We start from the raw sequence: 12134 nt of genomic DNA, 5'->3' as shown, positions 1-12134 counted from the left end.
AGCAGCGCTGGTCTGAATAAGATGCCAAGGTACCACCTGAAAAGGACAATAACCACCAGCAGGTGGCAGAAGTTAGTTTCCAAGCAGACCCAAACCAAAGGAGCTTGTTTTTTCCCTTTCCTGAGGGATGGGTGGAGTTTGTACAGGAAAAACCATAAGGAAGCCAAATCAGGGACAGTGGCAACAAATGCAACCTGGTAACAGGGACACGGGAGGGGGAGGAGATGTATGGGAGGGGAAAATGAAGAGTAGGTTGGGAAAGACGAGACTAGCTTTGGGTGACGTTTTCTCTCTCAGATGCACAGGCGCAGCCAGACAGGGTTTGGGGTTGGAGTTTCTGTACGGTTCATTCTTCCGGTTAGCTAGTCTCGTCCCCTCTTAGGTCTATGGTCGGAAGAAACAAGCTGGTAGTCTCGGTTCTCCTCCCGCGCCTTTCCCAAAGCATCAGAGATAGCAGGGTTGTCCGGGAGGTCACAGGAAAATACAGAAAGCACCCAGCGCCAACAGCGCACGGCCCCTTCGTCCCTGCCTCCCTCCTTTGCAGGGGACATCTGCTCCCTTTTCACACGCCCAGGATAAAAATGAAGCAGCAGCAATTTTTATTGAGGGACCTAAACTGAAAATAGGTTTAAAACATAATTTAAAAAAATAAAACAGCAAAAGTAGCAAAAAATATATGACCTTTTAAAAAACATTTTCCTTTGTTGTTGTTGTTGTTGTTGTTTTTAATATATAGCAACGGATGCTTCCCAGCCTCCAGGAGCATCTCACCCAATGGGTAAATCTCTAGTAACGACCCTTTTAAAAAGACATGTAAATATATACTCAGATTTATACACTTTGTGTTTTCTTCATAGCTATGTACAGGGAGCCCCGAGTCTAGGGCTCAGCCCCAGGGCCACATCACACTGCTCCCCATCTCTGCCTCACTGTCTTCTGGTACCAGGTATTTGGTCAGCAAAGCATAATTAGTATTGGAATTAAGAAGCCGCTGGTACCACCCATTGGGAGCAGAGGCTGCCTTTGTGTAAGGCCTGAACAGAAACACACCCCACTGCTTCAGTAGCCCCAAGGCTGCTCCCATCAGAACACAGGAAGGAGGCTAATGGGTCAACCAGAAGACTCGGTGAGCTCTTGCACGCCGGTTCCTTCCATTTGCTTCCACTCCCCAGGCCTCCAAGGAGCGCCAAGCAGCGGGGGCGGGTCTTGGTCCAACACCTGGGAAGGAGGAAGTGGCTACCAGCAAGAACCTGCCTCTGGGCTCCTCTCTCCCACAGCAGGTGGAGAAGAGGAAGAGAGGTCTTGGGGGGCGGGGGGTGATGATGGGGTAGGCCACACAGGAAGGCCTCAGTTAACACACTGGCTCTTGCCAGCAGCGAAGGAGAAGAGGAAAGGCAGTGTGTCCAGCAGGGAATTATGAGTGAGGGGCACAGGTGATGACGGAACAGGGGGAAAGGCTGGGGAGGCTGGGTAGTCAGCGCCGTTTGAGTCCACCATTGGCAAGCTGGGTCGGGTGTCGGGGCAGACAAGGTTCCTCCGGTAACGGCTCATGAGAGAAGACAGAGTCCTCCCCTGAGGAGCAGGTAGAGCTCCGTGTGTCGGGAAAGCTGGGAGAGTACTGGTCCAGCGGCATTGACAGGTCCAGATACTCCTGGGACAGGAGGAAAGGGCAGGTGGCACACAAACCTTCCCACAGGGCAGTGTCCCCTTAGCTGCCTAGACGATGAGGGCCCAAGTTCCAGCCCAGGGCAGCTCTCACCTGGTTGGAGGTCAAGGCCACAATGCGGTCCAGGTCTTCCACCAGCTGCTTGAAAGTAGGCCTCTGAGAGGGGACTGCGTGCCAGCAGTCCCGCATCATCATGTACCTGCAGCAGGGTGACAAGGTCAAAGAGGAGGGGCCACAGCAGAGTAGGGCCGGAGGCTTGGGGAGGGATGACCAGGGAGGCTACTCCCTCCACACATACAGATTTCACCATCCGCCCTCCATGCTCCCCCTTCCTTCGGAGCCCGAGGACCTCAGGAACCTCCCATGAGCCGCTACGGACCCAGCGTGCCAAGGACGGACTCCAACGGCGCTGCCTACCAACAGCCCCCTCCCCTAGTCTTCCCCCAGTCCGTGCTTACAGCTCATTGGTACAGTTAGTGGGCTTGTCCATTCGATGACCCTCCTTCAGCAGCTTGAAAAGTTCTTCCACAGGCACACCAGGGTATGGGGAGCCACCCAGAGTGAAGATCTCCCACAAGAGCACCCCAAAAGACCACCTACAGGAGAGCACAGTGCCACCATGAGGTACAGCTCAGGGCTGGGCCGCCCTAGGGGTTCTCGCCCACCAACCACGTCTTCTTGAGAAGTTAGCACAGCAGGTGCTCATCTTGAACCTCTCCTGCCCCAACATAGCCCTTAAGTTCAGGGGGGCAGCATGGGGCCATGCAAAAAAAAAGGCTGAAATATGTTGTTCATGGGACAAGACTATGCTCCCCCCTCCAACACCCCCCACCCACAAGGGAGGAGAGAGATTCTCATCGGCCTAGGGATGCAGGACTGCTAGTACTCTCCCCCCAGCATATCCCGGGGAATTGCGTTTTTTTCAAACTCACACGTCACTCTGGTGGGTGTAGATCCGGTCAAACAATGCCTCGGGCGCCATCCATTTCACAGGCAGCCGGCCCTGCAAAGCAGCAGTGGTGTGTGTGTGTGGGGGGGGGGGGGGGGGGGGGTGACACAGACAACTCACAGGATGAATTGATGATGGCTCAAGGGACAAACAGGGCATGGACAGGTGGGACCCAGGGCACGGGACGCCCGTTTTTCAGCCCATCCTACAGCCCCTTTTGTTAGCTCACATAACCCCACTCTGTGTATAGCAGAGAGCACAGTGAAAACCTAGGGCAAGACACTTACATTGGTGGTTTTTTTATAGTAGTCAATATGGTGAATGTCTCGAGCTAAGCCAAAGTCTGCGATCTTCATGACGTTGTCCTCTGTCACCAGGACATTCCTAGCAGCCAGGTCTCGGTGTATGCACTGCAAAACGGGAAGGACGAGAGGGGCTGACAACCTTGAACCGTGCTCCGCCACACAGCCATCTAGCCCCGCCCCCCCTCGCCCCCCCTCCTCCAGCACTTACCGTGCGGTAGGGAGCAGACCACTTTACCTCACAGGGCTTCTGCCCACACCCCCACCATACCCTCTAGACAACCCCCGTACCCTCTAGAATGATCCCCCTCAAAATATCCCATAATTCCAGACACCTTCAGCTGTGGTCTTCTCAACCACTTTAGCAAGCTCTCCTTCCTTCTTGATCTCAACCTCTAGCTTTTGGAACTGTACCCCCATATCAGAATGTTCAGGCCTATGCTCAGTCTGTGGAGGTGTGTGTACTGGGCCCTGTCCGCCCTAGCAGAGCATGTCTGCCCTGGGTAGGAAGTTCAAACAAAGATAGAGTGAGGACTGAAATCTGTGACAGGCACTTTGGCAGACACAATTCATCTTATCCTCATGGTAAGTCTAGAGCATAGAGATCAGCATTCCTATTTTCTATCTGAAGAACTATAGAGCCGGGTTCAGTGGCACATGCCTGTAATCCCAGCACTTGAGAGACCGACACAGGGTTGGGGATTTAGCTCAGTGGTAGAGCGTGCTTGCCTAGCAAGCGCAAGGCCCTGGGTTCGGACCTCAGCTCCAAAAAAAAAAAAAAAGATGACTGCATATAAGTCAAATTCTAACTTCTTGCCAGGCAGTGGTGGTGCGCGCCTTTAATCCCAGCACTCGGGAGGCAGAGGCAGGTGGATCTCTGTGAATTCGAGGCCAGCCTGGGCTACCAAGTGAGTTCCAGGAAAGGCGCAAAACTACCCTGTCTCGAAAAACCAAAAAAAAAAAAAAAAGACCGACACAGGATAATCACATATTTAAGGCCAGCCTCTGTCACCAAATGGGACCCTAGCCTCGAAAAGAGAAAAACATGTATATAAATTTAAAAAGAGCTGCCTAAGTCTATGCGGACAGTGGCTGCAGAGAAGTCAATTCAATCCGACCCGGGGCTACAAGGGCTTTCCCAGCTCAGGTTCCTGGAGAACCTAACTAATGAAGCACAGGGGTCAGGCTTGGTGCGCCCAAAGCTCTAAAGGATTAACAGTCGTAAGCTGGAGCCAGGGACAGAAGTGCATGTTAGCATCCCAGCACCAGAGAGACTGGGCCAGGCGACGAGCAAGCTCCAGGCCAGCATGGACGATGTAGTCATAAATCGAAGTACTAGGCGGGTTCAGTCCCACCCTGCCTTTTCTGGGGAGGGGTGCCATCAGGCTCCACACCTTCTTAGAAGCAAGGTACTCCATGCCCCGAGCCACCTGATAGGCACAGGATACCAGATCTTTGGAGGACAGCTGTTCCTCGGGGTTGTGGCTGGGGTTGTAGCAATATTCCAGCCCAGGAGGCCTCCGGGCCTGCAGATACTCCCGAAGGTTGCCCTTGGAGGCGTACTCCACGATGACATAAAGAGGTCCTGAGAGCACAGAGGTAGAGAGAAAGCACACAGGCCAGGCAATAGGTCAGCAAGGGTAGCTACACCCAATGGGAGCCCCTGCTCCACATGTCACAGCCCGCTTGTGTCCCATGCCCAATGTCAACTCCCTTCCCTGCCTCTTCCAGACGGGAACAGGGAAAAAGTCAGAAAAAAGACTTCTTCCCAGTGGAGTCCAGAAAGTTCCCAAGCAAAGCTGAGGGTAGGAACCCTATTGCAGACTCCAATAACACCCTTGTTCCTATTCACGCACTGAATCTAGCTGTCAGTAAGGAGTAATCTTGGACGAATGCCAGTCGGCCCGGCCCGGCCCGGCCCGGCCCCTGAGAAACACATTAACCTCCCTGCTACGGCAGTTTCTCAGCTGACGCCCGGAGCCACCTACCGTCCTGTGTGCAGGCCCCCAGCAGGTTGATGATATTCTTGTGCTTCCCAATCATTTTCATCATCTCCATCTCCGAGATCAGATCCGACAGGTCCTTCTCTGTCGCGTCGGCTTCACATACAAACCAGAGGAGTGGCGTGAGGAAGAGCTCAGGGCTGGGGAAGCAGATCCTGGAGGGACCCCTTTTCTCCAGGACTTGCTGCCATCCTCCCACCCCCACCCCCCATCCAGGAGTCGCCACTACCACGTGGTACTGAATGTGGCTGGAGAGAAAAGAACCAGCCAGTTATGGGACTAAGATGAGCACCGAGCCCAGGTCAACATTAAGAAGCAAAGTGAGGGGCTGGAGAGATGGCTCAGTGGTTAAGAGCACACTGGCTGTTCTTCCAGAGGTCCTGAGTTCAATTCCCAGCAACCACATGGTGGCTCACAACCATCTGGCGCCCTCTTCTGGCCTGCAGGGACACATGCAGGCAGAACACTGTATACATAATAAATAGGAGGAAAAGAAAAGAAAGAGAGAGAGAGAGAGAGAGAGAGAGAAAGAAAGAAAGAAAGAAAAAAAAGAAAGGAAGGAAGGTAAGATTTAAACACTCAGGGTGTGCCATCCCCCTCCAGTTCTAGATTAGACCCTCAGGCAATGTAGCAGGTATGAGCAATGACAGCATCATAGAATGCATTTCATTCTATTTGGTCCAGACCTAGTTGGCTTAGAAGGGAAAGAGACCACCACGGCAGGAAACAGGAGCATCACTCACACTTCAACATCTTCACGGCCACTTTGGTCACGCGGTTGGGTTTGTCCTTATCCAGCCCGATGGCCTCTGCCAATACCACCTGCCCAAAGCAGCCCTCTCCAAGAGGTTTGCCTAAGACCAGTCTTGGGGCAGAAACAGAGAGAGAGTAGCAGTCAGGGCTGGACACACAGTGAGTGACAGGGCTGGTGAAGGTCAAACTTTCACAGGGCAGCTATCCCCATTCTACCCCATCAAGAGCGGGGAGCAGCTATTTTCTAGAGGCATCTCGTGTACTTTCACTACCTAAAAGGCCTCATACACAACTGCTAAGCTAGGACAAGCGTGGGGATCCTCGGGAGGAAAGTTACGGCGGATTACCGGTCTCTCGGCAGCTCCCAGCGGGGATCTTCGGGAAGCTCATATTCAGACACCCCAGCTAGCATGGGGGTCCCACTGGAGGAGAGCCGTGAAGGCCGAACCAGGAGAACCCCAGAGTTCATGGACGCACTGGAGTCAGCTGACACCTGCAAAAAAAAAAAAAAAAAAAAAAAGAGTGGGGTCACCCTTCTAGCAAGGCGAGCAGGAACGGGTAGCTTTTTGCCATAACACAGATTTGCTTCTATCCCTAGCATGGTAGGGTCAAAAAAAAACAAAAACAAACAAACAAAAAAACCAAACACGTGAGGTGGAAGCTCTATGACTGAGTAATTTCTACCGTCAAAAACTCTTTCCGAATCCCCAGCCCTCGGGCAGTGGTGGCGCACCGCCTTTAATCCCAGCTCTGGGGAGGCAGAGGGAAGCTGATCTCTGAGTTCAAGACCAGCCTGGTATACATACAGGATAACCAGGGCTACACAGGGAAACCTTGTCCCAAGGAAAAACAAAACAAAACAAAACAAACAAAAAACCCACAAAAACAACAAAAAACAAAAAAAACAAACAAATAAACGAAAAAGGCTTTCTGACCTCCGTTTCACTCACCCATTCAATGAGCATACCAAAGATACCTCTTCCAACTGAGTGTCTTATAATATCACAATAGCTCTTTTCTCATTCCACCTCTTGGCAGAGACTCTCCCTCAGACTATGGATACCTAACCCCTAAGGCACCTTTCTGGGTCAGCAGTGTTCTGACCTCAGGTGATGGAACAGAACCTTTGTGGTTGGGGTGCAGGGTAGACAGGCGTGGAGCCAGAGTTAGTTTCTAATGTGTCTGGTCCAGAAGTGGGAGCAAAGCCCAACGTGGTAGATGAGGAGCAGCCAGGGGGTGGGTGGGAAAGGGGGCAGGCCCCGGAGGCCCAGGAAGAGACGACAAGGCAGTGCGGTGAGCGTGCAAATCCCCCATCTACTTTCTGTTACCTGTCTGCGCAGAGGGATGCTCTTGGCCAGCTTGTGCACGGCCATCTGGCTGTGGAAGTCACTCTTCTTGGTGCCGCTCTTCATCTTGTAGATGATGACGGAGCCCACCATACAGGAGATAAGGAAGGCCCCAGTGCAGTAGATGATAATCTCCAAGTAGAGCGGCGACGTCATCACAGCTGGTCTCTCTTCCAGGGCTGAGTCGGCGTGGACAGGGTGTCAGCAGTTTATGGGTACTTTGCCCGTGAGAGGTATGCCCCATGAGAAACCCAGTACCTGCTCCTCTCCCCCTTGGAACTTGTAGGGAAGGGGAGACTCCAGCTAGATCCCAGTATCAAAAGGACCAGACATCTTGGGACTTCTGAGGCCTCCTTAAACATCCTTAAACTCAAAGCCCATAGAGGATAAAGCCTAGGCTATCCTGCTACACAAGTCCAACACTCATTAACTCCAGAACTACCTTGCAGCTTCCTACTAGGCTAGATGGGCACCAGAGACTCTGCAGCACCTCAATGCTGTGCACATATATCATATAGAGACAGGCTGTTATGACCAAGGGACCAGGGTCCTCAAAGCACAAGATGGCACTCAGAGTAAGGACTAATGGACGCCCATGGTAGCCATCCTGTGTCTTACTACGTACATGACACCTCTGTTAGATCAGACCTGTAAATGCCTAAAACACAGGCAAAACAAATGTAATGTCTAAATACGTCTTTAGATGAAAAAAAATTGTGTTCGGCAGCTCTTAAGGAACCTATCATGGCTCCACAGAATTCCTAAAATGTAAGGAACTGGGAGATTTGGGGGGGTGGGGTGGGGAACACATCTTTTTACTATATTCTTTCACCTCTATTTAGAATTCATACTTCTAGGGGGTGGTGCATGCCTTTAATCCCAGCACTCAGGAGGCAGAGGCAGGTGGATCTCTGTGAGTTTGAGGCCAGCCTGGGCTACAGAGTGAGTTCCAGGACAACCAGGACTGTTACACAAAGAAACCCAGTCTCAAAAAAAAAAAAAAAAAAAGACTAGAAGTCATACAGTCCTGGCTAGTTTTATGTCAACTTGACACAAGCTCAAGTCATCTGAATGGAGGGAACCTCAGTTGAGAAAATGCCTCCATAAAAGTGGGCTGTGGGCAAGCCTGCCAGTACTTTCTTATTGTCCAGTCCACTGTGGGCAGTGCCATCCCTGGGCTGCTGGTCCTGGGTGCTCTAAGAAAGCAGGCTGAGCAAGCCATGGGGAGCAAGCCAGTAAGCAGCACTCCTCCATGGCATCTGCATCAGCTCCTGCCTCCAGGATCCTGCCCTGCTTCAGCTCCTGCCCTGACTTCCTTCAATGATGAACTGTGATGTGGAAGTGTGAGCCGAATAAACCCTTTGCTTCCCCAGTTGCTTTTGGTCCTGGCGTTTCAACACAGCAGTAGTGACCCTGACTAAGACACATACTCATTGCCATATGCCGGTTAGTCCGCCTTTCCCTTCGGCACAGGAAACAGCACCTGCCTGCTGGAACCTCCTTCCCCTGCATGTATACAGCCCTTGTCCTACAGTCCTCCCCCTTGAAACCTCAGCCAGCCGAAGAGGAAGTGACACCTTGGGAGTCCTCCCAGCCCAACCAGGAAATGACAGAGCTCAGGACAGGGAAGGTGTTACTTGTCCTTCCCCAGTGTCGGAAAATGAAGGCTCACAGGAAGCATCGACTGAACAGAGACAGGGCCAGATGCTTCTCTGCAAGCGGTGGGGTGCGGGGGGGGGGGGGGGGGGGCTACTGGGCAAGCAAGATGGAAGTAGAGGAGGAATGCAACGCAGCAGCCACAGAACAGCAGCACTCAGGCCACGTGCAGGCAAAACCATCCTCGCCCTACGTCACCAACCCACCACCCGGCAGGGCTGCAGGCTCCTTCCTTCCTGGTGGGTACCCGGGACACAGATCTCCCAGCTTGGGAGGGGAGGTCAGGAGGGATGAGCCAGAGAGGCATCGTCAGGCTAAGACAGGGCTTTCCCAAGGTAGTTCAAGTTTGCAGCTGTCCAGGCATGCCCGTCAAAGGGTAGCAGGATAAAGAGTGGGCCAGCAGCACCCAACGGGAGCAGTAAGCTCCGGTGGGCCGGGAACCTGGATTCGTGAAGAAGAGGTTCAGGGCTTTTCTTGCTGACACTCTTGGGACCGGTTAAAGAAGTCCCAGTAATTCAAACCCTTGGTACCAAGAGGATAAGGGAAGACGCTATACCCAAGGATAGAAGGAGCCTGTGCTGCCGCAAGGTAAACCCAGAGCTCATGCATGCATTACGCTGACCAGGGAGAGAGCCAGATATAGATGTACAGGGGGAGGCTGCCACATGACTTTCTGAAGATCCAGGAACCCCCCTGCATGGGCCTCAAAGCCGGAGCAGAAAAGGGCACACAGCAGATGGGAGCCTTCCCTCTCGGCCTCTCCCCAGCCCTGTAATGGATGTGCGGCTCCCATGGCAAAGGCAGAAGGACATGGAAAGGATCAGTGCAGTGTATACCTTCCAGAACGGTCAACCATGCAGAGTGATGGGAGAGTCCGATAGAGTTACCCGCCAAGCACGTGTACTCCCCCGCATCCTCAAAGGAGACATTTCGTAAATGGAGCACCTCCATCTCCTTGTCGGTGGTATTAACTCCGGCAGTCTAGAAGAGACAACGGAGGCAAAATGGACGCGCACAGGGCATGAGACCTCAGAGAGGCAGAGGAACAGAGGGGACAGAGGAGGGGACCGAAACCAGAGGAAGAAACGCTCCCCAGCACATCTCCTTCGCAACAAGGCAAAAAAAAAAAAACCACCAGGCAGCGAGACCTGTTAGAGGAAGAGAGTCAGGCCCTGAGGGAGGCGCTCCTGCAGACCTGGGAAGATGACGGACGGACGGACGGACGGACGGCTGGTTACGACCCTTCACCAGACGCTGGCAGCCACTGGCCCAGCCAAGCATGCGGGCGGTGGGCAGCATGGAGAAATGGGGCCTGGCGGGTGGGGGGCTGTTTGGTTTTGGGTAAAGAGAGTCAGTGGGGACAGATGGACAGATGGCAGGGGAAGACACACACACACACACACACACACACACACACACACACACACACACACACACACGACCTGCAGATGTCCTCTTCTGCCCCACTGTTTAAGACTTCAGTCTAAAAGTATCATTCCTAACACAAAAGACTATCTCACAAGTGCATGGACGGGATGGGCATAAGTACTTACACACACACACACACACATACAGAGAGAGAGAGAGAGAGAGAGAGAGAGAGAGAGAGAGAGAGAGAGAGGACACATAGATAAGGCACAAAGGGAGCCGTAGATAACCAACAGTACCAAACCAAAGCAGCCTCCCAAGCCAGGGATTTTTCCATGGCTCTGGGCATTAGGAACACAGGAGGAGGAAGGTAGAGTTGGCGCTGGCTTCCCAACGTGCCCCAGCAGCGTGGGGTCTACATCAAGTACCCAGTATAGGGTCCCGTCCATGTCCCCGTTACCTTTTGCCACAGGTCTGGTGACAGTGAGCCACGCAGACTGGTTAGCTTCACCAATATAATTGGAAACCTTACACACATACTCCCCGCTCTGGGCCTCTGTCACATTGAACAGGGTCAGCACCTCCGCATCCGAGCTATTAATCCCCGAATGCTGGAACAAACCAACGACACCACCAGTCAGTTGGGCAAACACTGAGATGTGGCCACGCTGTGCTCCCGGGGTGACTGTCAGTCAGGCCCCAGGAGCCAAGGGCAGGGAGACACTGAGACCTACCATCTTCTCTTCTGAGCGAGACAAACATGAAACCCCTAATACGAAAACGGAAGGGGAGGCGGGGAGGGGGAAGGAAGAAGAAAAAGGGAAACGGAAAGAGGAGAAAAAAAAAAGAGGGAAAAGGAGAGGAAGGAAGGGGAGGGAGGGGCCGGTGTCCCAAAGCAAATATTCTGTGTGTGATAAACTTCCGCTACCAGACCAGGGTGGGGACTTGTAATTGGAGACAGAGCTCCAAGGCCCAGAGCTAGAGCTGAGCCCCTTTCTTCCAGAATATTGTCAGCACCCGTGGCAAAGAAAAGGGACAGCCAGTAAATCTCCTGGACAGCCAAGGCAGGGGAGGAGGAGGAGGAGGAGGTCTAACTTCTGGTTATTCCTGCGGCCAGATCCACTGGAGACTTAGCCAATTACCTCCCTGGATTAATGGAGCATTCAGGGACTATGAGAGTCTGGGAGTGAGAGGAAAAAGGAAGAAAATGCCATTACTCCTCACACGGCTTAGAATTTATAGGCGGCCTTTACTTTTCCAACTGTTTAAGCCACGCCCTTATCGTTGACCTTGTTCGTAACTTAGGAAACAAGCGGGACTGACTGGGAAACCTTTGCTGATGGAAGGCTGTGTGGTGCTAGGCCACAAGCAAGCCAGAGTCTCAATGCCTTCCTTGAGAAATTGATCCAAGATTCCCGAATCACTCTCAAGGCTCTTTAGAAGGCAGCAACTATTATCACCCACCCCCACCTTCTGCTGTCACCAGCCGGTGGCTAGATCCCTACCAAGATGGAGTATGTGCCTTATGGGGAAGGCTGAGCCCCAATCCCAGGCACTGAGCCCCAGGGGACATCTGGTCACCTTCCCAGCATACCGGCCAAGAATGAGGCTAAGATTACCTTCAGGATCTGGACATACGGCAGGTTGTCTGGGCCAATCTTACTCCCATTCACCTCAATGTGCTTCAGCCACTGGATGTGAGGCTGTGGATCACTGTACACCTTACACATGAACTCCACGTTGCTGCCCAGGGCTACTGTCTTGTTGGCAGGTAATCCTGCCTGAAGGATGGGCCGGTGGGGAGATCGCTCTGCAGAGGAAGAGAGAGGATGGACGTGTTAGACTCGTCAATGGTCTGGTCCTGGCTGGGATGCTGGGATGCTGGCAGAGGTAAGGTCTACCTTGGTTCTCCAGTATCCTTTCCAGTGCCTCTGTTAAACTCCAGTCCCTTGAACCTGGTTTCAGAGAAGGGGTGCCATCTCCTCCATTCCTGCACCCACATTTTCAGGCACAAACAAGTCTCTTGTCTAAGCAGAGATACTCCCCCCGCCATTCCAATATCTTAGGCCTCCCCAGGTCTTCCAGACAACA

The 12134-nt window shown here is 52.8% G+C and overlaps 1 protein-coding gene across 8 annotated transcripts in view; it reads right to left on the bottom strand.

The window, feature by feature from the left end:
* Window positions 1-576: 576 nt before the first annotated feature.
* Fgfr1 (fibroblast growth factor receptor 1) overlaps window positions 577-12134 on the bottom strand; it is a 58228-nt gene continuing 46670 nt past the window's right edge. For 5 of the 8 annotated variants that reach the window (XM_052751876.1, XM_052751875.1, XM_052751870.1 and 2 more), the window contains 12 exons: window positions 11663-11853; window positions 9512-9656; window positions 6996-7198; window positions 6021-6166; window positions 5664-5785; window positions 4906-5016; window positions 4312-4502; window positions 2903-3025; window positions 2599-2669; window positions 2125-2262; window positions 1760-1865; window positions 577-1651 (listed from right to left, as the gene is read on the bottom strand). In XM_052751876.1, the coding sequence (XP_052607836.1) occupies window positions 1475-1651; window positions 1760-1865; window positions 2125-2262; window positions 2599-2669; window positions 2903-3025; window positions 4312-4502; window positions 4906-5016; window positions 5664-5785; window positions 6021-6166; window positions 6996-7198; window positions 9512-9656; window positions 11663-11853 (1724 nt within the window). In that variant the 3' untranslated portion in view covers window positions 577-1474. The remainder of the gene's footprint in view (window positions 1652-1759; window positions 1866-2124; window positions 2263-2598; window positions 2670-2902; window positions 3026-4311; window positions 4503-4905; window positions 5017-5663; window positions 5786-6020; window positions 6167-6995; window positions 7199-9511; window positions 9657-11662; window positions 11854-12134) is intronic. The other 3 variants (XM_052751869.1, XM_052751871.1, XM_052751874.1) reach the window with 1 other exon arrangement.

This window comes from Peromyscus californicus, unplaced genomic scaffold, assembly GCF_007827085.1.
Source record: "Peromyscus californicus insignis strain IS unplaced genomic scaffold, ASM782708v3 Scaffold_23__1_contigs__length_62951481, whole genome shotgun sequence".
Taxonomy (NCBI): Eukaryota; Metazoa; Chordata; class Mammalia; order Rodentia; family Cricetidae; genus Peromyscus; species Peromyscus californicus.
This window is presented reverse-complemented; position numbering and strand designations above follow the sequence as displayed.